We start from the raw sequence: 24,709 nt of genomic DNA, 5'->3' as shown, positions 1-24,709 counted from the left end.
CTGGATGGCATTACCCTGACCACTAGTGGTACTGTGAGAAATCTTGGAGTCATTTTTGATCAGGATATGTCATTCAATGCGCATATTAAACAAATATGTAGGACTGCTTTTTTGCATTTGTGCAATATCTCTAAAATTAGAAAGGTCTTGTCTCAGAGTGATGCTGAAAAACTAATTCTGTTGGGAAGGTGTAGTGACATGGACCCACAACAGGGGGCGTGAATGAAGGGACAATGAAAATGCCAAAAGATAACAATTTAATGTTGTGAAAATGTGCACAACGAAATACAGATACCGCTTTAGGAAACAGTCAATTAAACAATAGGTGACGTGTGGGCAGGCTCGAGGATAGGAGACGCCTGTCCAGAGAAGAGTCGGCCCCCACACGATTTCCACTGCCAGCGGAGACCTGCAACACACCGAAGCCGCCAAGTCCTGAGTCCCCAGGTGGCCACTGCCTCCAGCTGTCGGATCGGGTACTGCTGGCAGGAAGCACAAACAGATTATGTGGGTGTGTGAAATACCCAGCAACAATCAGCAGCTCACAGTTCTTTCCTGAGTGAACACAGTCCTCCACTCCAAGGTAGCAGGAAACACAATCTGTGCAGTACCTAATGTAACAACTAAGAATTTAGGAGTGGATTCGCCTACTCCTCCAAATTCTCACCAACCAGCTCCTAGCTGCGAGTATACAGAAGGTTACCACTGCAAAAACGTTCAGAACTATCCTTGCGTACGGCAATGATATGGCTGAGATGGTTACCTGTAGGGTAAGCAGATTTCTCGGCAGGGATGTCATGTCACTGCCAGGGTTTTATGGAAGATGGTGATGATGAATGATTGATGACAGCTGTCAGCTCCGGCTCCTGGGGGGGCGACTGCGCCCTCTGGTGCCTGAAGCCCGCCTTCAGGCAGGGCGCCCTCTGGTGGTGGGCCAGCAGTACCTCCTCTTCTGGCAGCCCACACAACAAATTCATGCATTTATTTCCTCTAGGCTGGACTATTGCAATTCATTATTATCAGGTTGTCCTAAAAGTTCCCTGAAAAGCCTTCAGTTAATTCAAAATGCTGCAGCTAGAGTACTGACAGGGACTAGAAGGAGAGAGCATATCTCACCCATATTGGCCTCTCTTCATTGGCTTCCTGTTAATTCTAGAATAGAATTTAAAATTCTTCTTACTTATAAGGTTTTGAATAATCAGGTCCCATCTTATCTTAGGGACCTCATAGTACCATATCACCCCAATAGAGCGCTTTGCTCTCAGACTGCAGGCTTACTTGTAGTTCCTAGGGTTTGTAAGAGTAGAATGGGAGGCAGAGCCTTCAGCTTTCAGGCTCCTCTCCTCTGGAACCAGCTCCCAATTCGGATCAGGGAGACACTGTCGCCAAGTGCTTGCTCACAGGGGGTCGTTTTGACCGTTGGGGTTTTTCCGTAATTATTGTATGGCTTTGCCTTACAATTTAGAGCGCCTTGGGGCAACTGTTTGTTGTGATTTGGCGCTATATAAATAAAATTGATTTGGATTTGGATATGCACATCTTTCACAGCTCCCTGATCATGCTAACCTGCCTCTGCATCCTGATCCTCATCATCCTGGCCTTCATCCTTTTGACTATAGGGATCCTCACTTTGTGCATCCTGGCTGTCATCCTCAGCTCCTATGTCTCTGTTCTTCTCTGGCAGCCATTCATCATCACTGTTGTCACTATACTCGTAATCACTGGAGCTGGATGGAATTTCCTGGACTATTCTGTAGGCTGCCCTATTCTTTGCTGTTTTTGAAGTCTACAAAATATAATAAAATGATAATTATGGTAACACAATCTACCAGCTAAACTGCACAAAAAATATTTTAAATGAATAGTTTATAAATATAACAGATATACAATGACATATAACCAAAACAGTTGCAAGAAATTGTGAAGCAATTGCTTGACACCTGTCAAAAATATGCATATGTTATGCATGATGTCCACTTCAGTGGACACATGGTTAATTGGAATTTTCTTCATGTTGGAAATAAAAAAAAAATCATATTCCAAAGTGATAATATCCTCCCTTAGATGTTACTGTATATCAAAATAGTTTTGTTTTTTTTTTATCACTGGGGTTCTTCCGCTATAGAAGGATTGACAGGAAATGCCAGCAGTGGTCAGCAGGGATGGCTGTTCCACAGCCATCTTGGATTCAAAGGAAATTTTCTTGCAGTTACATCGACTTACCACTGAATAGACCTCAATGAAGTTGTGCAGCAGTGAGCACTCTAGAGGCTGGTATGCAGTTCCACCATCGAAACCATTCAATTTAAGAGAAAATGACTTTTTAGTAGCTGTCCACTGTAGTGAGCACTATGCACCAGAGGGTTAATAGTTGCCTTTAATTTTTATATGCTGCTTAAAACATCTAATTTCCACCATAGATTGGTATTACAAATGAATATTACTAATATTGTAGCATGCTAAAACTAGTTCCAAGTACTTGAAAAAAAATTGTGACCCACCAGATGTAGATACAGGGCTACTGCCCAGTGATTGAGAAACACTGTTCTAAACCAGATGTTCATGCACATTCATGGTAATTTGCATCTGAGAAACATTTTCTATTCACCATGTATGATAACAAAACATCCTTTTGGTCCTTGTTTTCCTCATGAGAATAACGGAGCAAGAGAGTGAAGAAAAGAAACTTGTGAAATAGAGATTGAGGCATATGCATGAAGTCACGGCAGTGGTATAAATGGACTGCATTTATATAGCGCTTTTCCATCTGCATCAGACGCTCAAAGTGCTTACAATTATGCCTCACATTCACCCCGATGTCAAGGTGCTGCCATACAAGGCACTCACCACACACCGGGAGCAATAGGGGATTAAAGGCCTTGCCCAAGTGATTTTTCAGTCAGCCGGGGATTTGAACCCATGATCTTCTGGATTCAAGCCCAACACTTCACCTCCCCTAAAATGACAAAAATAAATGTAGCAAGTGGCAACACTAGGTGGCAACAATGAGTCTACCAGTAACTTTGAACCCAAATCATTCTTACAGACTGTAAGAAGTAACATGGTGTCATGTTGCTTCTTAGATTAGACAACACAATCACGTATGGACATAATATTGACAAGCTTTAAGAAGCTTTCACAAGTTCACCACAAGAACCAGCATAATGTGTATCAATTCACAGAGGAAGGAGACAATTATTTGTTGTTACAGTTGTCCCAGAATTCGATGCTGATATTGTTTAACCTTTACTTTGCAAACCAAGCACTTAACACAGTCAAAACTATTCCATTTATTAATCCTATTAGCTCAACCAGTAATTTGCACCACTTTTTACAGTGAGTGGTTTATAAATAGTTTTCAGACAATAGTGTGTTTGAAACTGGCATTCTATGATGACTGAAAATACATTTTCGGTGCTTTTCCGACCATACATGTCAACCTATACGGATTGTCCGTAATTTATACGGATTTTTCAGAGTTTCAGAGTCATACGGACGTACAAATAAAGTCGGATATTCAGGGTTTGGTCTGCAGCGGCTCTGTAATCAACCATTTCTGCAGAGCAACTCCACTTTGAAGTGTGAACCATTGAAGCAATGCTTCGATCCACTAGCTCGGTGGTTCTTTGATTCGCTGCTCTTTAGAAACGGCAAGTCCACTTCTTAACCCCTCTCAAATCCATTAAAATACCGTGAGTCACTTTTGTGTGGATTAAAGTCACTAACTGGGACTCTTGTCTTGCTGTAGTCAAAAAATGAGAATCGTCCACCGTTCCATTCACACAGCACCAAACACTGCGCGGCTCTCTGCCGAGACAGAGTCCGGTTGGAATTAATAACTTCAAAAGGAATTGCCACTTTAAATAAAATGACACCTCTTACAAACGTAATACAGACAAGAAACTACAATCGACTAAAATGTTTTTCCCTCCCAAAATGAGACGTGCTGTATTTCTTTACAAATTACATCCTGACGTGCAGCACAGCAGCTGTAACGGTTCAGCTCAGATATATAGAAAGACATTCATGCCAATAATGTCTGAAAGGAAATGCTTTTGACAAAAACTACAAATTTTGTTTATTCCTATTTATGTCCAGAGATCAAGGATCCACCATGTCAATTTTTGTTATAGTCTTGTTTTTTAGGACATCATATTTATAGTTCACTATGGTCCATGAAGTATAATAAATATATTAAAAGACGTGTGACAATGTATGTTGCACACGAATAAAAGAATGAAGATTATTGAATAACAAGACGGGTACGATTTTTATTTTATCATTGGGCAAAAATGCATCTGTCAGATTTTCACTCTGGATCCAGCCCTGAAATTGTTCATGGACTGGCACCTCCCTGCCTAGCTGACATAATTAAACCCTGCTCACCAACCCAGGCTTTGCGTTCTCAAGGTGCAGGACTACTTAGTGTCCCAGGCCTGGATCCAGACCGGTTTGGTTTGAATTTTTTTACGCATCGTTCGTCATCGGTAAAAAAAAACACTTGAATAATCCTGAATAGTGCAGAACATGTTCCCGCAGTGAACACAGCTTTGGTTTTCATGTCAGCCTATAGTCCGTAAATTATACAGATTTTTCAGAGTTTCAGAATCATACGGACGTACAAATAAAGTCGGATATTCAGGGTTTGGTCTGCAGCGGGTCTGTAATCAACCGTTTCTGCAGCGCGACTCCACTTTGAAGCCGTGAACGACTGAAGCAATGCTTCGATTCAATGGCTCGTGGCTCTTTGATTCGCTGCTCTTCAGAAGCGGTAAGTCCGCTTCTTAACCCCGCTCAAGGCCATTAAAATATCATGAGTCACTTTTGTGTGTATTAAAGTCACTAACTGGGACTCGTGTCTTGTTGCAGTCAAGAAACGAGAATCATCCTCCGTTCCGTTCACACAGCACGAAACGCTGTGGGTTTTTTTTTTTGCTTTGTCACTTTCTTCCTTTGTTACTTTTCACCTCAGTTATGTTTTAGTCTTGTTTTGTTATTGCCTCTTTCTTCGCGTTTATTCAATGTTCTCATATTGCTTTGTGACTTTCTTTCTTTGTTACTTTACAGCTATGTTTTAGTTCCATTCTAGTTTATTCAGTCTGTTTTTATGTTTCAGCATTTAGTGGTTGTTTGCTTATGTTACTGTTCTCTCTTCTGTTAAGTATTTGGGTATTTCTGGTTTTGGTTTTCAGTTTTGTTTTCTTGTAGTTCTTCTGTCTGTTCTAAGTAGGATTATTGTATTATTTCCCATGATTCACTTATCACGTTCTTGTATGCTTTTCAGTTTTTATCAAGTTAGGGTGGTGTTCTTTGTACTATCTCTTATTGTCATGTTTGTATCTGATCACCTTTCTCTTGCTCCTGCTTGTCAGTCTCTCATTGTTTCCACAGTCTTTTCCGGATCACTGCACTCTCAGTTCCGCACCTGCACTTTGTCCTCTCAGTCAGCCACGCCCCTTCATCTGTCATTCTCTTGCCCATTTGTCACCGCCCTTCTGCATCATTGGCCTCTTAGTTGTCACCTGACCACGCCCCCCTTTCCAGGCCTTTCCTCCTCCATGTGCACCTCATTTCCTGATTAACACCTGTCCCTATTTAACCTGCGTCTGTTCACTTCTTCCCCGCTCGTTCGTTGATTCACTCACTTACCAGCCTCTTGTGTCATTCTTGTTTTGCCTAGCCTTGTTTTTGGACTCTGTTTTGTGTTCTGGATCCTGTTTTTTTGCCTCTGCTCTGACATACCTGTTTGCTCGTGTTTTGACCTTGCTTGTTCTTTGGACCACGTCTTTAGCTTAATCCTTGTCAAGTACTTTTGCTCCGTGGACTGCCTTGCTGTTAACGATCCCTAGCCAGAATAAACCACCCGTTAAGTATATTTCCTTTTGTCGAGCCTGCATTTGTGTCCTGCCCTCGTCCAGTCCTGACAGAGCAGGCCGAACCAGGCCCATCAACGACCGACTCCGATCGGATCGTTTCACCTCTTCAAGGATCAACTAAGTGATCCGTTAAAGGTTCCAGCAAAAGGGTTTTGTTGTTAATGGGTGCAAAGTGGCTTTAAACATTTATTTAAACATATATTTGTTTGATAATTTTCTTAATAATAATTCTTAATAATAATAATAATTCAAAATTCATCAGTAAATTCAAATCAGATTTATTTTCTTAATTCCTTAAGCTTTATTCCACTGCTTTCTTTCAACGTCTCATGAGAAGTAAAATGTGTCCATAATAATAATCACTATCCACACTCAGAATGCCAGTAAACTGTTCATTTTTTCTTATATATTTGTAAATAAAATGTAAATATTTCTGATGTGGTTCATTTTGTGTTCAGATGGGAAATCTTGGTCAATCCTATTGTAGAATTTACAACTTTAATTATTTGAGACTAATTAATTTGAGACTGATTAATTAATGGTTGTTTAAATCAAAGCTCCTATAGCTTAAATTATAGGTGGTGCTCCAGAGGTAATTAACTATCATTCTAATTAAATTTATTCCAAATAATTATTAAATCTTAAAGTTGTTAATTCTTTTAGTGACCTGTGGAATGAGGTCCAGGCCAGTTATTTAAATTTAGGATTTTAAAAATTCCATTCACTACATATTATTAGTGCCTCAATGTGATGAGCCATTAATCCCAAATTATTAAATTAGTGCAGCAGATAAGTGAATATTTACTGAGGCATCCTTCAAATGGTGACGCAAGCACCAAATTTGGCACACATACTCTTTAGACATTACTCTTTCATTAGGCGGCCAATAAGGGGTCAATTGAAGAATTACGCAGGGGTCAAAATTTAAAAATTCTCCAATCATATTGAAAGGTAGTCCATATTATTTGTCTGATCATAAAGATTCCAAAAAGGTATAGTTTGGACTATCTGTGAATGAATGTTATGGAGTTATAGGGTAAAAACAGCAACAAACACTGAGAAAGGTCAATTTCAGTTTGTACAGAGGTCAAAAGTTAAAGTGACTCCAATTTTGGTAAACAGTGGTGCAAATTACTGGTTGAGCTAATAGGATTAATAAATGGAATAATTTTAACTGTGTTGCGTGCTTGGTTTTCAAAGTAAAGGTTAAACAATGTCGGCATCCATTGGATTCTATGACATGTGACATATGCTACCCTGTAACAAGATAACTAAGCATGATACATGACGCAAACTATTCCTTTTTAAAACCGTATTCACTCAACTAATAATTTGCATTACTTTGTCGCCATTCTTGCTGTTTTTACCCCATATCTCCAGAACATTCATTCACAGATAGTCCAAACTATACCTTTTTGGAATCTTGATGATCAGACAAATAATATGGAATACCTTTCAATATGATTGGAGGATTTTTAAAGTTTGACCCCTGTGTAATTCTTCAATTGACCCCTTCTTGACCGCCTATTGAAAGTTCATGTGGCCACTCGCCATTTTTAAAAGAGTAATGTCTAAGGAGTATATGTGCCAAATTTGGTGCTTACATCACCATTTGAAGCATTTTTTCAGTTACACGCTGCACTAAATTAAGTGATTTGCCCCATCACATTTTTTTTTTTTTTGGAATGTGTTGCAGGCCTTAAATGCCTGTTTTTTCTGATTAGGTTCTACGAGAAAAGCAGACAGGCCGATGAGGTTGCTTGTTAAGATTCATTGTTCGGATCCCGATGGTCGCTGAGGCTGTGCAGCTGTGTTCCGTACTTTATCACTTCTTAAATTCCTCACGTATATAGCATGAAGTTTACCGACAGCTTCTGTGGTGTAATTGGGTTCTTTGATGACCCAAAAATACAAATTTTTCATATTTGCCTTATAAATTAGCTTGAACTTTGAGAAATAATGCTTTGGGGTCGGGGGGCTGGGGGGGCTCTATGTTTCAGATAATATTTGAGTCATTTTCTTGTAGATAATAACTTTTATTTTTTCACGCTAATTTACCACTTTCAGCTAAGAGAATATCAGTTTTGATTTTTTTTTACAGTAACCTCAGTAAATCTAGGAGGTTTAGTTTTCTTGGAATAAAATTCCCATCTCATTGCTCTGTATTTTTTTTTATTCATTTATATATTTAATTTATTTCATTAATAGCAGTTGAAGATGAGTGTGTGAGATATTTACAATGTATTATTACAGTGTAACAGATCTGCATCATAAATTCAAGTTTTCACTGCCTATTTGCAAAGACTATTTTTTTACAAAAAAAGTTCATTGAGTTTAAACCTGCCTTACTATAGTGTTTACATGTAACAGTTACAAACATGTTTAAGACAAAAAAAAAACATTCATGTTGAAGTCCTGCAAACTAAACATATATCAGTGATATTAAAAACACAAAGCTGTTATCACATGAAGTGCAAATCAAAGATTTAGTAAAGTTGTTACAGACATGAAGTCAGCCGAGCAGTGCCACTGGAGGGCGCTGTTCTCTCGCTGCATCCTGTGCAGTTTCCATGGAGCTGTATCCTTTCTGCTCCCTCATCATATGCGAGCTGCTCCCATTGGCTGAAGCCCACCGGCAGTTAGGGGCGATCCCATTGGCTGCTGATGTAGTCATCGCTGTGTGTGTGTGTGTGTGTGTGTGTGTGTGTGTGTGTGTGTGTGTGTGTGTGTGTGTGTGTGTGTGTGTGTGTGTGTGTGTGTGTGTGTGTGTGTGTGTGTGTTATGGCGTGGTCTTCAGGACACAGGTACTCATCACAAAACGTGTGCATGTACTCACATACAGACATATTCAGTAATACAGGATATGAGCAAATATGGTTAGAGATAAGGAAGGAAGGAAGGAAGGAAGGAAGGAAGGAAGGAAGGAAGGAAGGAAGGAAGGAAGGAAGGAAGGAAGGAAGGAAGGAAGGAAGAGAAGTATTTCTTGGCAAAGGAAAAAAGAGAGCACAGTTTCCATGGTGACAGGGAGGGGAGCAGTTTGGGTGATTGCATGTGAATCCGCAAGCGCGCGCACACACACACACACACACACACACACACACACACACACACACACACACACACACACACACACACACACACACACACACACACACACACAGTCCATGCACATTTTGTGAATGTGATTTTATACCTTTTCCATCCACCTTTTGTCCTTAATTTTTCCTTCTCTTCCTTTCCTGGAATCAATCCTCGGGTCAAACAGTATATTGATTTGCTGTGTTGCCATAAATAATTTACAGACTCAACAGGCTGAAAAATCTATACCAAATCTAGAATAGTGTATTATAAATCACTCATGCATTTTTCTCAAACAATGTGGTAAATCTGAATAACAAAAAAGTACATCTGCAGAAAAACAATATTCAGAGGAAATAAGCCACAAAAACAGCCTACATCATTTTGAAACCATCCATCAAACCAAACTTTAATGATGCCAAAGAGGCAAATACAGTGCATCCACAAAGTATTCACTTTCCCACATTTTGTTATGTTACAGGTTGATTCCAAAATGGAGTAAATTCGTGAGAGGTGCTGCAAAGAGGAATGGGCAAAACTGCCAAAAGATAGGTGCACCAAGCTTCTGGCATCATATTCAAGAAGACTTGAGGCTGTAATTTCTGCCAAAGATGCAATAAAGTATTGAGAAAAAGGCTGTGGATACTTAGGTACATGTGATTTCTTAGTTTCTTATTTTTAATAAATTAGCAAAAATGAAAATAACTTTTTTTCATGTTGTCATTATGGGGTGTTGTGAGTAGAATTTTGAGGGAAAATGAATTTTCTCCATTTTGGAATAAGGCTGTAACATAACAAAATGTGAAATGTGGTGAATACTTTCCATATATTCTGTCAGACAATTTTCATTCATTTCATTTCATTTCATTTATTTATTTATTTCATTCATTTAAAAGAAAAAAAAAACAGAAAAGCAGAAATAAAGCATCTCCATTACCAGAATGAAAAGGAGCAGAGAGAAGAACAAGTCTTATATTTTCTGCCCCTTTTTACAATACAATCTTTCAATATCCAGCGTCATTTTTCAACATTATTTAACAGATTGTATTTCTTTAACTTGTCACATACCACTGACTTATTTCATAATTATGACCATTATTAAATAGATTACATCTCTGACAAGTTACATTTTTAAACTTAAAACATTTTATACATTATTAACAAATTACATTTTTTTTTACTTCCTTACAGCCCACTAACTTATTTTATAGTTTCATACTTACTTAATACATCTAGTTTAATATGTTTTTTAAATAATTTAAGCGGCCTTAATTCTTTAATTTCTTTGTTGAGATTGTTCTATAATTTTACACCATTTACTGCAATACTCCGTTCTTTTACTTTGGTTCTGTATCTTGGTTTTCTAAAGACTTCTATTCCTTTCAGTTTATAACTACTTACTCTTTTCTCAAACATATTTTGAATGTTTGTTGGTAAAGCATTTTTATTAGCTTGGTACATTGTTTGTAATATTTTCAAATCGACCAAATCACGAAATTTAAGTACCCTGTACTTAATGAACAATGGATTAGATGGATCTCTAAAACCACTGTTGCTAATCACCCTTAAAGCCCTTTTCTGCAGAATAAACAAAGGTTGTATATAAGTTGTATATGTTGATCCCCAGATTTCTACACAATAAGTTAAATATGGGAAAATCAATGAATTGTACAATGTTAATAAACCATAACTATTTAATGAATATTTTACTTTATGCAAAACAGCAATGGCTTTCGCTATTTTTCCTTTTATGTAATTTATGTGTGACTTCCATGTAAGATCTTCATCAATTATGACTCCTAAAAATTTCATTTCTTTTACCCTTTGTATATCCATTCCATCTATTTGTAATGACACGTTATTTTTTTTTGCTCTGTCATTAAACAATATGAAATTTGTCTTATTAATATTTAGTGACAGTCTGTTTATATCAAACCAATGCTTAACCTTTTCCAATTCTGTTTTTATCACTTGTGCTACTTCCTGTATATCTGATCCAGAGTAAAACAGCGTTGTATCATCAGCAAATAAAATGCTACCAAGCACATTAGATACATTCACAAAATCATTGATATACAGTATATATAAGTACTGATCCTTGTGGTACTCCATAAGCAATATTACACAATTCTGATTTGATATTATTTATCTGAACAAACTGTTTTCTGTTTTCTAAGTAGCTTTTTACCCACTGATGTGCAATACCTCTTATTCCATATTGTTGTAACTTGTGAAGCAATCTTGAGTGGTCAATAACATCAAAAGCTTTTTCAAGTCAATAAAAATACTTACAAAATAATCCTTATTTTCTATTGTTGTTGATATTTTCTCTATTAATTCCATAATTGCCATAGCTGTCGAATGTTTTGTTCTGAATCCATACTGAACATTATTTAAAAATATGTAATTAATTACAAGGTTTGTGATTAATCTAAATTAAGAGATTCATATAATATATATTTTTATATCACCCCTCAAATTGCAAAACGCATACACACACTCTCAGAAACACAAAAATGGTGAAGAAAAGAAATTCACTCTCAAAAATAATTACAGAAATATTACAATGTATATAAATATTACAGAATTATTAATTACAGAAATATTACAACTGTGCAGCCTATGAACTTTGCAAAAATGTGCCATCGTGGACATACTGAGAGACATTCATTTATGGACACACATTGCTTCGCTATAAAATGTATTTTGAAGGTAGTGGTGTGTGTGATGTAGCAGTTTTCACTTTTCATGTTTTTTTTGTGATTTTGGAATACAGCTGTAAAATAGAGAGAGAGAGAGAGAGAGAGCGCGAGAGAGAGAGAGAGATTATTTTTTGCTCTATGTAACACTTGCTTTGACAATGTAAACGTTTGTTTCCCATGTCAATAAAGCTCCATTGAAACTGAAAATAGAATTGAGAGTGAGTCATTTTTTTTGTGTGGGGGCTTTTGTAGTATTGTTGTAATTGCACGATAGGTGGCGGTATGCACTTACAAGTTGGTCTTGCAGTCCGCCAAAATGCGAAGAAGAAGATGAAAACCCGCGATGTTTGAATTTGTTTCATTTTGTTTTTTCTTTGCTCGATGCGCTGGACATGGATCGACATCAAAACAGGTAAAGTCTGTATTTTAAGTAAAAAAAAAAAAGTTTCTTTTTTTTTTACGTAAATTTGCTTTTAGTAGACAGTTCTAACTTCGCCAGTTGTTCATTTCGCTCTTTTTTGCCAACGTTTGTTGTTAAGACTTTTCCACACCGCACTGTTCAATAAATTGGCTCTTTAAGAGTAGTTTACTTTTAGTTAAACAAACCAACTGATGCAATATTATCGAAGAGCTTTTATGACGCCTATGGTTTGGCTTTTATATTCGGTGCGTAATATATCCAGAGGAACGTTATATTTACTCGAAAAAAGTCATTTTCGATTTGTTTCTCCGCCTTCCTTATTTTCTCATATTTCCTCGCGTAGTTCAAACGGCGTTATTTGTGTCTATTTATTTGGATAAAACACCCGTTTTTATGTGTATAATTTATAATTTAACGTTATATGAAAATGTCTGTATTACAAACTGACTGTTCTAGGCTTTGTCCACGCCCTTGTTAAATATACTTGCGATTTCATCACATCAGTTTAGGAGGAAACTAACATTTTATTCACCTGTTTATTTAATCATGAAACTAATTGTTGAAATATTTAATATTAGAATGTTCCCTTGGATTAGCAGGCCATGCATTTAACTGGGCGAGTGATTGGGTGCGCAAATTTTCCTTTTAGTAACTCTTGAGGTCATGACGAGAATTAATGAACTTTCTGTTTTGGGCCGGGCATCTTTTTAATATAATCAATTCCCAGTAATCTATAAATACACTGGATTTATTTAACGGAACAATTCAAAAGTGTTAATATGTTACTTGTTGACTTGTTACATGTTGATTTGGCAAAAGTTTTACTCTGGATGCCCTTTCTGATGCAACCCTCATTACTTGGAGAAATGTGGCAGGGGTGGGGTTTGAACCTGAACAGGTACCTCTAAGGTACTAAAATGTAAAAGGTTACTATATAAAAGATGTTGGTATTATTATCCAGTCAAACTTGAAATTTACTATGCACTGTTCAAATGTTGCTAAGAATGCATACTATTTAATCTGTACTACATTTACTACATTTAAAAATCATGATTCTGCATTTTATATGTAATTGTATACAAGTTATGTTAAACCCATATTAGAATATGCAAGTCAAGTCTGGTCACGTAATACTGACAGAATAGAAAGTGTTCAGAGATATTTCACCAGGCGAATTTGTCCAAATTATATGTCATATGTAGATAGATTAGATTTGCGTAATATTGAAACTCTGTAATTTGTTGAGATCTTATATTGATTTATAAACTAATAATCTGTTGTTGATATACATGACCAATACAGATTTGTAAATAGGTTAAGAGGTCGTAATAGGCATTTTACTGGATAAACAGACTTAAGCCAGATTTGGAGAGAACATCATTTCACCATAAGCCAGGCACAACCAGGTGCACCTTGAAAGGTTTCTGACTGAGGAGTGAAAAAAATTATCAAAAAAGTTGTCCATGAGCCAAGAAGCACTTGTGGAGAGCAAATGAACAAAAAAGAACAAATGCACTTACCACACAAGACTCCATTGCTGAAGAAAAAACACGTTGAAGCTTGTTTAAGGTTTGCTGCACAACATTTAGACAAGCCTGTGAAATACTGGGAGAATATAGTCTGGTCAGATAAGACTAAAATTGAACTCTTTGGATGCCATATTACACACCATGTTTGGAGATCGAATGGCACTGCACATCAGCCTAAAAACACCATACCAGCAGTGAAGCTAGGAGGTGGGAACATCATGGTTGTTTTTCAGCATACTGCACTGGTAAATGTCATAATTGAAGGAAGGATGAATGGAAAAATGTACAGTGACATTCTTGATTTAAAAAAAAAAAAAAAAAATTGTGCTGCCATCTAGCAGGATCACGAAGACTAAATGAGGGTGGATATATCAGCAAGACGATGATCCCAGACACACAGCCAAGGAAGCTCTCAATTGGTTTCAGAGAATGCACGTAAAGCTGCCAGAATGCCAGTCACCTGACTTGAATCCAATAGAAAATCTTTGGAAAGAATGAAAGATCAGAGTTCGTAGAAGAGGTCCACGGAACTTTCAGCATTTGAAGACTATTTGTGTGGAAGAATGGACTAATATTACACCTGAGGAACGCATGCTAGTAGTTTCTCCATACAGAAGGCACCATGAATCTGTCATTACCAACAAAGGCTTTTCTGTGAAGTATTCAATAGATTTCACGAAGCATGTTCAATACTTTTTCCCAGTCTCATTCCATTTTATTACACATAACTTTATTTCTGTAGTTCTCGTTAACTAAAGACAACTGGAAGTTCTAATTTTGGCAGCTTTAAAATCAGTCCTGTTGGTTCTAAAAACAGTTTTAGTCACAATGCTGCGAAGTTATGGAATGACTTACCTACATACTTCTGCCAGACTGTTAAGGACGAAACATGCTTTTAAGATTTCACTGCTTGATCATGAGCGTTTTATGTGTCTTCTTGTTTTGCACTTTATTGTTTTGCATAGTTTTGTGTTTTTTGTTTGTGTTTTATATCTAGTCAGTCTTTTGTAAGCCTTATTGCTGACTTGTTTTTGGGTTTGTTTTTTCTGAGGACCATGGAAATAATTTTAATGCGTTCATGTGTTATCTTTGGCAACCTTTGTTTTCTGTACATCTTATATACATGCTATTTTTATTGCCAAATCAAATTAAATTGTTTTTAAATAGCAAAGTCGCTATGCTTTTTTTCAGGCAGGCAAATGTGACAGCAATCAGGTGAATAAAATTCATTGGATTTCCACCTAATTTAAATTGGTGTGTCTCGGGCAAGTTTGATTTTGAGCATGATGTGGTTTGAAATGGGAATTTATTATACTGTGTCAGCAGGTGTAAATTTCTAAATTTCTTGGGGTTTTTTTTGGGGGGGGGGGGGGGGGGTGTCAGCTGTCTCTTTATAATGTTCCTACTCTAACTGATCAGCCGTGTGTGTGTACGTATATGCTATGTTTTAGCTACACTTTCCCATTCAATTGAATGAAAAGGGGGGGAATAAACTGTAAACCTTCCAGGTTGCCTTCTTGGTAATATGAACTATTGTATTGCAACTGTTGCAGCCCTTTTCTAAAGGGTGATTTATTGCACCAACATTCTACCTGCAAGTTATTGGATTAGCTCTGCAAAGAGTGACCTCTGTGACAAACTGCAGCACCAAACACAAATTAAAACTTTTTTTTTTTTTTCGCCTTCTCATCGCCTTCCCAGTTTGGCAAAGACTCCTCTCAACAGTGTTGCAGGTCAGAGGCACAGCAAAAGTAAGAGCTACCAGATGTCCTGCCGCAGCTGCTTGGGTGGTGCTTCACGTTTTGGTGTCACCCCGGCACTGACAGCCCGGCGACACAACACCACCAGAAAGGCTGCAAAGTTGCACAATATCACTGTGAGTCACTCTACACGATTGTTGTCCACGCCGTTTATTACATCCGCCAAGGACGTAATAAAATCATCAGTGTTTATTTATTTGTCTGTCCGTTAGCAGGATTACGTCAAAACTACTGCACAGATTTTGACAAAATTTGCACCACAGATGGATATTAGGTCATGGAAGACTCCATTAAATTTTGGAGGTGATCTGGATCCAGATCCGGATTCTGGAGCAAGATTTTACTTTATATAGGCTTTGAAGGATTATGTCAAAACTAATTCAGAGATTTGCACCACAGGTAGATATGAGGGCATGAAACAGTCCACTGATTTTTGAGGTGATCCAGATTGACAGATGTCAGAAATCTCGAATTGCTCTTATTTAAAAATTGCTTTGGTACAAATGTTGCTCTGAATTTCATTCATTTTAAATTTTCCCTGCTTTGTTTTATAAAAAAAAAAAAAAAATATATATATATATATATATATATATATATATATATATATATATATATATACATGGGTAAACGTGCATTTCAGGTTCGATAGCAATCTGTACCTTCAAAAGAATCACCATCAGGTGTCATGTACCTGAGCTGCAGTGCAGCAGCTATTACGGGCCATACTCCGAATGATCCGAAGCACCTCAGAGGAGTCATGGAACAAATAAATATTTATAAAAATTCTAGAAGTGCCCACAGAAAGATGTGGCTGTCAGTCAACATGAAGAGAGGCAGCAGGATTATGATGTGCAGCAGGGCTGGGCGATATGACCTAAAATTCAGATTGTGGTATAAATTGAATCTCTTCACGGTAACACTATATATCACGATATAAACGCAGGTGTAAAAATTATAATGTGTTTCTGAATGGGTCCCTTAGCAAAGGTAAATTGATAAAAATAAATTTAAAAAAAAATTGCAAAAAACTAAAACATATAATGTAATTTTGAACATTTATTATGCAGATCTCAAAACTACATCTAAGATACAAGCCTAGATTTGATAAATTTATTTAATGTTGAGTCAGTGGCTGAAGTTGCAGCTCTTGAACACGAAATGGCACACCCGCTCTGAATACATGAAGCGTTTTCAGGGTGGTTTTTCAGGGTAGTCACTGCCGCTTTTCCTCATTTACAAAACTCAGCACAAAAGCACGAAACCACCAAAAAAGTAATAAAAAAAATACTTAATTTGTTTATATTTGAAGTCAGTCTGGGTAAATCGTCATTACCTGGCTGATTTTGTTATTCTAATCCGGTTAAAAACCCTTGGATTCGTTAATGTGGCACTTTCTCAAATATTTGATTCAGGTCGCCACGGAGCGTCTGCCTTCCCCCAGTGTGTCCGCTGATATAAATAAACAATGGTTTTGCAAATATCAGCAACAGAACTGCTAAGTGGGGAAGACATTTAGGCGTCTCAAACTCATAAAAACACTCTCATCTCAGTGACAGAGCCACGCCCACAGGGATCTGTGGTCATGCCTCAGCTCAGAACAACCCCCCCTCTGCACCAGAGTGATTCTCACTCTCTCTCTCTCACACACACACACACACACACACACACACACACACACACACACACACACACACACACACACACACACACACACACACACACACACACACACACACACACACACACAGAGACACTTAACAACAGAGGAGTTTTCCTGGATCAAAAAATTCCGTGGGCGTTATCGCGATTGGCTGGTGGAGTCCAAATCTCTACCGTTGGCCAAAATTGTACAACCCCAATTCCAATGAAGTTGGGACGTTGTGTGAATTGTAAATAAAAACAGAATACAATGATTTGCAAATCCTCTTCAACCTATATTGCATTGAATACACCACAAAGACAAGATATTTAATGTTCAAACTGATAAACTTTATTGTATTTGTGCAAATATTTGCTCATTTTGAAATGGATGTCTTCAACACATTTCAAAAAAGCTGGGACAGGGGCAACAAAAGACTGGGAAAGTTGATGAATGCTCAAAGAACACCTGTTTGGAACATTCCACAGGTGAACAGGTTAATTGGAAACAGGTGAGTGTCATGATTGGGTATAAAAGGAACGTCCCCAAAAGGTTCAGCCGTTCACAAGCAAAGATGGGGCGAGGATCACCACTTTATGAACCTCTGCGTTTAAAATAGTCCAACAGTTTAAGAACAGTGTTTGAACATTAAATATCTTCTTTGTTGTGTATTCAGTTGAATATAGGTTGAAGAGGATTTGCAAATCGTATTCTGTTTATAACTTACATTTCACACAACGTCCCAACTTCATTGGAACTGAGGTTGTACCATTTAATGGTTAAACCGGATATACCGTGCACTGCTAATGTGCAGTCACTGTTACAAGTCTGTCTCTCGCTGTCATTTATCTACTCGTACTTGGGAAGTATTGTCACAGTTGACTGCAGCCTCGATTTTTTGACACAAAATGGGACCATTGCTCATTCTGAGGACTTGTGTTCTGTTTGACAAAAATGATGTCGCTGTCCAGCTACTTGTGGACCTGACTGTTTAAATACTTGACACAGATAATATGAAGAAGTATATCTTTAAATATGTGTAATTAAAAGCTCGGAGCCCAGCAGGTTGGACGAGTGTTCTCATTTTAGTTCTCGTCGCAGGAGAAGGTGAACCCCGAGCAGCTGGCTTTGCTGCTGAAAAAGGAGTGGCAGCTGTCATACGTTACCCCTCTCCACCAGTTCAAACACACCCAGCTGAAGAGCTACTCCAGGCGGCTGGCAGCGTTTGTCACCGCAGAGAAGCAGGTAGGCGTGGCCGTGGAGGCGGCGGCACCACAGAGCAGCTACAAAGCCTCCTTCTCTGTGGTACAGGGCTTGGCTGAGACGGATGACGACGCAGAGACGATCTACATAGAGGTAGGCGGCGGATTGAGTGCATTTTATAAATTGTGTGATTGTGTAAAAAAAAAAAAAAAAAAAAAACAAAATATTCCATTCTTCATTCAAACTTTGCTGTGATTAAAATTATCAGTGTTTTTATGTTCTTAATTGCAAAAAAAAATACGAAAATGTTATTTGGACACATTCTGATCATGTCACTGATGTACATATTTGAATCGTGTCTCCTTTTTTCAGTGTACCATACCGTTTACATTTTCGTGTTTGAGGCTTAATGTTGAACATCTATCTCCAAGGTCAGAATTCTGTGAGTATTTTCACAGAAATTCTCCTGCTTTAAACATCATTTAGGCCTGACTCTGCTTGTCTGAGACCTCTGTGACATATGTAACAGAAATGCACCCCAAATGCTATAATTTTACCTCATATAATTAAAAGACCACTTCCATTACACAATCCAGGATTACCAATCTATTCCACAATCCCAGATCCCCTTATCTGGGTCACAGTGGCAGAAGAACAAGCAGCTCAATCTCATACTTTGTATCCTCCGCCAAGTCCGCTAACTCACTTACCGTTTCATCCCCATTAGCAAACTGGGGTGCGTTTTGAATCATCAAAGTAACTTGATTGATCTTTTGTTAATCTTGAACAAACTCGGTATACGCAGTAGTTACACCCATCATCATTGAAATTGGGGTGGAATTTTCAAGCTGTTCAAAAATTTAATTCCGATTCGCCAAATCTACATCATTATGTGGCTACTTCTGGGTGTTTGTAGTCTTAACAGCTTCAACAAACATCTTTAAACAGGGTAGTCCTAGTGAGTACAGCTTGGAACTTGTGCTCCATCAGGGTAAAAATATGAAGCAGAAGCAGCATTTGTTGCGGTTCAAGGATGAGACCGGCCGCAGCTTTGCTTTTGTTTTTTTTGTTTGTTTTTTTTTTTTGGCGGGGGGGTGCCAGGTTTGCACTTTATAAGCCAAATTGTTAACCTCTTAAACACTAGAGTACCCAGATTTGGGGGACATGCCCTGTTTTGGAACATTTGAACATTCATAACTAACCAATGCTGACACCAACATACACTTATTGTACACTCAACAAAAATATAAATGCAACACTTTTGGTTTTGCTCCCATTTTGTATGAGATGAACTCAAAGATCTAAAACTCTTTCCACATACACAATATCACCATTTCCCTCAAATATTGTTCACAAACCAGGCTAAATCTGTGATAGTGAGCACTTCTCCTTTGCTGAGATAATCCATCCCACCTCACAGGTGTGCCATATCAAGATGCTGATTAGACACCATGATTAGTGCACAGGTGTGCCTTAGACTGCCCACAATAAAAGGCCACTCTGAAAGGTGCAGTTTTATCACACAGCACAAAGCCACAGATGTCGCAAGATTTGAGCGAGCGTGCAATTGGCATGCTGACAGCAGGAATGTCAACCAGAGCTGTTGCTCCTGTATTGAATGTTCATTTCTCTACCATAAGCCGTCTCCAAAGGCGTTTCAGAGAATTTGGCAGTACATCCAACCAGCCTCACAACTGCAGACCACGTGTAACCACACCAGCCCAGGACCTCCACAGCCAACATGTTCACCTCCAAGATCATCTGAGACCAGCCACTCGGACAGCTGCTGAAACAATCGGTTTGCATAACCAAAGAATTTCTGCACAAACTGTCAGAAACCGTCTCAGGGAAGCTCATCTGTATGCTCATCGTCCTCATCGGGGTCTCGACCTGAATCCAGTTCGTCGTTGCAACTTCGCACAGCCATTGAAGAGGAGTGGACCAACATTCCACAGGCCACAATTGACAACCTGATCAACTCTATGCGAAGGAGATGTGTTGCACTGCATGAGGCAAATGGTGGTCACACCAGATACTGACTGGTATCCCCCCCAATAAAACAAAACTGCACCTTTCAAAGTGGCCTTTTATTGTGGGCAGTCTAAGGCACACCTGTGCACTAATCATGGTGTCTAATCAGCATCTTGATATGACACACCTGTGAGGTGGGATGGATTATCTCAGCAAAGGAGAAGTGCTCACTATCACAGATTTAGACTGGTTTGTGAACAATATTTGAGGGAAATGGTGATATTGTGTATGTGGAAAAAGTTTTAGATCTTTGAGTTCATCTCGTACAAAATGGGAGCAAAACCAAAAGTGTTGCATTTATATTTTTGTTGAGTATCAAAATGTCAAGCGGAGTCTCCTCTACAAAAGTATCCACTTCAATCACATATCAACTAACCACAGCTGAAACGCCAAGCAAATAAAGACATAAATCGGAATTCATTTTTTAGGGAAAAAAACCCAACTCATTTACTCCTACCAAGTATTATTTACTTTCAATTTTTTTGCATCCACAACATTCCCGAGGGCCTGTCTTTTAGCTGATCCAAACTTTTGCATTTTTGACCTTGTACAAGCTGAGAAATAAATCATAACGTATGGGTATGTGATTTTGGTGAAATAGGCTCTAGGGCTTAAGGGGTTAATGTGATATTTTTGTTCAATCCCTTCAGTGTTTCCCTTACAATATTGTAGCCCTTGCAGAATGCCAGGCCAACAACAGCCCCCATTAGGCCAGAATTTTTTTTTTTTTTTTTTTAATTGCAGTAATGAAAAATAACACTGACAAAGTAATGAAAAATAATGCCAAATGCGCATTAATTTGGAAATCAATAATAATTTTGGCCCATCTGCAGTGCAACACTGAGGTTTATCAAATGAGACACTGCGCAAAACACTTTAAACCACTTTTCTGATAGATATATCTAATTTTAAAATGATTTTTGCATAAAAACATAACTCATGGAAACATTGAAACAGTTTTGTAAGGATGTGGACTTTGCATGCTCCTTTAAGCTTTAATTAGTGACTATGTTTACATGCAGCCAATAACCCTTTCATAACTCTTTCATAACCGTAATATTAGCAATAATCTGGTTGCGAATGGCCATGTAAACACCTGCAACCCAAAACCCGAATATGCTCATATTCCGGTTTTAAAAACCCGAATATGATCCCTGGGTTACTCCTTTTCTAACCCGAATATCAGGTCATATAAACACGCATCGGAATATCCCCATAGAAAGGAACATTATTTTGTGTTCTGCGCATGTCCTATCCGCAAGGAATCTTGGTCTTTTGAGTATGGCAACTACTTGTATGTGGTGCGCGCAACCCACCGGACACCACAGAAGCAAAGGTAAACAAGCATGGGGAAATCCAGTACTTCATTAGTATCGTGAAAGATATGAATATAATGTCTTTTATTGGTGGTAGAAAGTACAGAGATAGCGACATTTACAAGAAGGTGTCCAAAAGGTTACGCGAAGCAGGATCTGCACAAACGCCAGACCAAATCAAGCACCGGTGGAAGACGTGTGTCGTTGTTTAGATGGGGATATTCCAAATGATACCAATGACCACGTATACAGGAGTAACTCTGTCTGCTTAAGCATGTAAACGGGTTATTCCTAATGATTCAGAAACCGGAATATTGACCTTATCCCGAATATTAACGGCATGTAAATGTAGCCAGTGTTAATTAAGTTTAAGCACAGTCATTTGTTTGCTAAATGTAAAACTGTTGGAAGGAAAAAAACAAAAAAGCAGTTTAAATTTTTAGATCTTGATTTTAAAATTAAAATAGTCTTGATCAAATAAGATCATTTTTAAAAGGGTTGTGGAATGCAAAATCAGTTTTTATCTACCTTTTTACAGTTTTTTGTGTTTGAGATTTAACTTTAAACATTTCAAAAATCCCACAATTCTATGAGTGTTTTGACTGACCAATGAAAATGTCTAACTTGACAGACAGGATTTGGGAAGTTGAGATGATCCTTTATTAGTCCCACGATGGGGAAATTTGTGATGTTACAGCAGCAAAGGGATAGTTACAGAACAATTGTGAAAAATATGCTAAGTAATGGGTAAGAGAAAATAAGTACCAAAAACATGGAAGGCAAGTACTGTGCAGGAATAACAACAATATATACAGTAAATGCACAATTTAGTAGGAAACAAACTCACCAGTTAAAATGAATGTTTGGTAATATTGCACATGAATGTCCAAGTATTATTGCACATGAGGGACAGAAAATAGTTACTTTAATGATCTGAGAGGTCTACTGGGAGCTGTGCTGGTTGTGGAGTCTGACTGCAGCAGGACTTGTGGTATCGCTACTTCACGCACTGTGGGCAGAGCAGCCCGTCACTGAAGGAGCTTTCCAGTGCAGTCAGGGTGTCACTCATGGGGTGGGAGGTGTTCTCCAGCAGTGATGACAGCTTAGCCATCATCCTCCTCTCTCCCACCTCCTGCACTGAGTCCAGGGGACTCCCCAGGACAGGGCTGGCCTTTCTAATCACTTTGTCAAGTCCTCTCTCTGCTCCAGCAGACCGCTCTGTAGAAAATGGCTGATGCCACTACTTAGTCGCTAATTACAAATTCAAGCAGCGGCAAGTGCTTTTTCTGCAGATTACTTAAAATGTCAAATGCTGCCTCCTGGATGATCCACTCAGCTGCCACGCCACCTGTCTGCTGAATCAGACGGAGTGTTTCCAGTGAGCGAGAACGCATCTGACACACACACACACACACACACACACACACACTCCCCTGTTCTGTGCTACATGTGTGAAAGGCCAACCTGGGCGATCCGATTCGACAGACATTATTTGTACCTGATATGAGAAAAAAATGTTGCCTTCCAGCTAGCTCCATAATGACTGGGGTAGCGGAGTTCTGGCTTTGGTCTGTTGCATTATGCCCAAAATAACTTTTTTAAAAATGGTCACTGTCATAGTTATGGACCTGACTGTAGCACCTATGCGGGTCCAGTCAGACATGCACCTCAGCACAGTCTTGACTTTTTTGAGATGGTGGCTTCTTGTTTAATTTTTTCTTTCTATCTTTCCACCTACAGATCCAATCAAAGCCATTGTTCGCCAGACACGATGAGTCTCTGAGGACCGTGTGGAGTGGCTGGCTGACTTGCATCAATGCCAACCCTGAATACGTGCGCTCGTTTTCAGGTGAATTTGTCTGTCTACCAGTCTTTGCTAGCAACGGGGCGGAGCCGTTCAGTTCTTTAGTAAAAGTCTGGTTCCAGCAGATCTTTGATTGCTGCTTTGGTCCTCTGGAAATTAGCAACATGAACCTACAGTGGCTGGTGGCATTATGGATAAACTGCCACCCTGAGGTCAACATCAAGCACCTCAAATTGGATTGGACTTTTCCAGTGGCACCACCTTTGGAGGTCGCCTACACCGTTCACCCCCAAGCTGCCTGGAAGCTGTGGAGCAGTGTGAGGAAAGACCCTAAAGACAGGAGAGAGGAAGAGGAGGAGGATGAGGATGAGGGTAGTATTTATATTGAGGAGGTCATGAGTTTCATGCAGGGGTTGAAGACCCATTTCTACAGACACTTTAGGTTGGACCTGTCAGCTGCAAGCCTGAACCAGGTGGCGACAGCTGCTGCCTCAGCCAAGCACAGCGGCAGAATCAAGGTACCGTCTCTGACACTGCTGCACATCTTCCATAAGTTTGTTCATCCACAATCCTCAGTGTCCTGTTTTTTTTTTCCTTGCAGATCTCGAGCAGTCGATACATGATCACCACCCTGACGCTGCTGACAGAATGTGCCCTCCTCAAAATGCCCATCTGAATAAAGACTTTTTGCATAAAGTACATCCTTTTCACTTTTTTTTTTTTTTTTTTTTTTTTTTTTTTTTGTACAAATATAAATTAATTTTTAAGCATGAGATGCACTCATGGATGAGATTTTTTTTTCTCCTTTTCCTCCCATTAAAGCACACCAGAATTCAAATTTTGACTTATTTTGCGTGTCCTAAGACCTGCTCGTTAACTACAACCCCATTTCCAATGAAGCTGGGACGTTGTGTAAAATGTAAATAAAAACAGAATACAATGATTTGAAAATCCTCTTCAACCTATATTCAATTGAATACACCACAAAGACAAGATATTTAATGTTCAAACTGATAAACTTTATTGTTTTTGTGGAAATATTTGCTCATTTTGAAATGGATGCCTGCAACATTTTCAAAACAGTTGGCTCCTTTCGACATGGAGGGGCAGCGGCTCAACTCCGAGCTACTCCCGAGTGACTGAGCTCCTCATCCTATCTCTAAGGGAGCACCCAGCCACCCTGCGGAAGAAACTCATCTCGGCCGCTTGTACTCGCGATCTTGTTCTTTCGGTCATGAGCCAAATCTCATGACCATAGGTGAGGGTCGGAATGTAGATTGAAAAGGTAAATCGAGAGCTTTGCCCCCCTGTTCAGCTCTGTCTTCACCACGACGGTCCGATACAGCAACC

The 24,709-nt window shown here is 38.7% G+C and overlaps 1 protein-coding gene across 1 annotated transcript; it reads left to right on the top strand.

The window, feature by feature from the left end:
• Positions 1-11,939: 11,939 nt before the first annotated feature.
• cenpl (centromere protein L) lies at positions 11,940-24,055 on the top strand. The gene is made up of 5 exons (XM_034175399.1): positions 11,940-12,068; positions 15,308-15,482; positions 18,107-18,361; positions 23,296-23,877; positions 23,961-24,055. The coding sequence occupies exons 1-5, from the start codon at positions 12,049-12,051 to the stop codon at positions 24,033-24,035; spliced, it is 1,107 nt and encodes a 368-aa protein (XP_034031290.1). The 5' UTR covers positions 11,940-12,048; the 3' UTR covers positions 24,036-24,055.
• The last annotated feature ends 654 nt before the right edge of the window (positions 24,056-24,709 follow it).

The sequence above is a fragment of the Thalassophryne amazonica genome, chromosome 1, assembly GCF_902500255.1.
Source record: "Thalassophryne amazonica chromosome 1, fThaAma1.1, whole genome shotgun sequence".
NCBI lineage: Eukaryota > Metazoa > Chordata > Actinopteri > Batrachoidiformes > Batrachoididae > Thalassophryne > Thalassophryne amazonica.
Note: the sequence above shows the minus strand (reverse complement) of the source record. Positions and strands in the feature narration are given on the sequence as shown.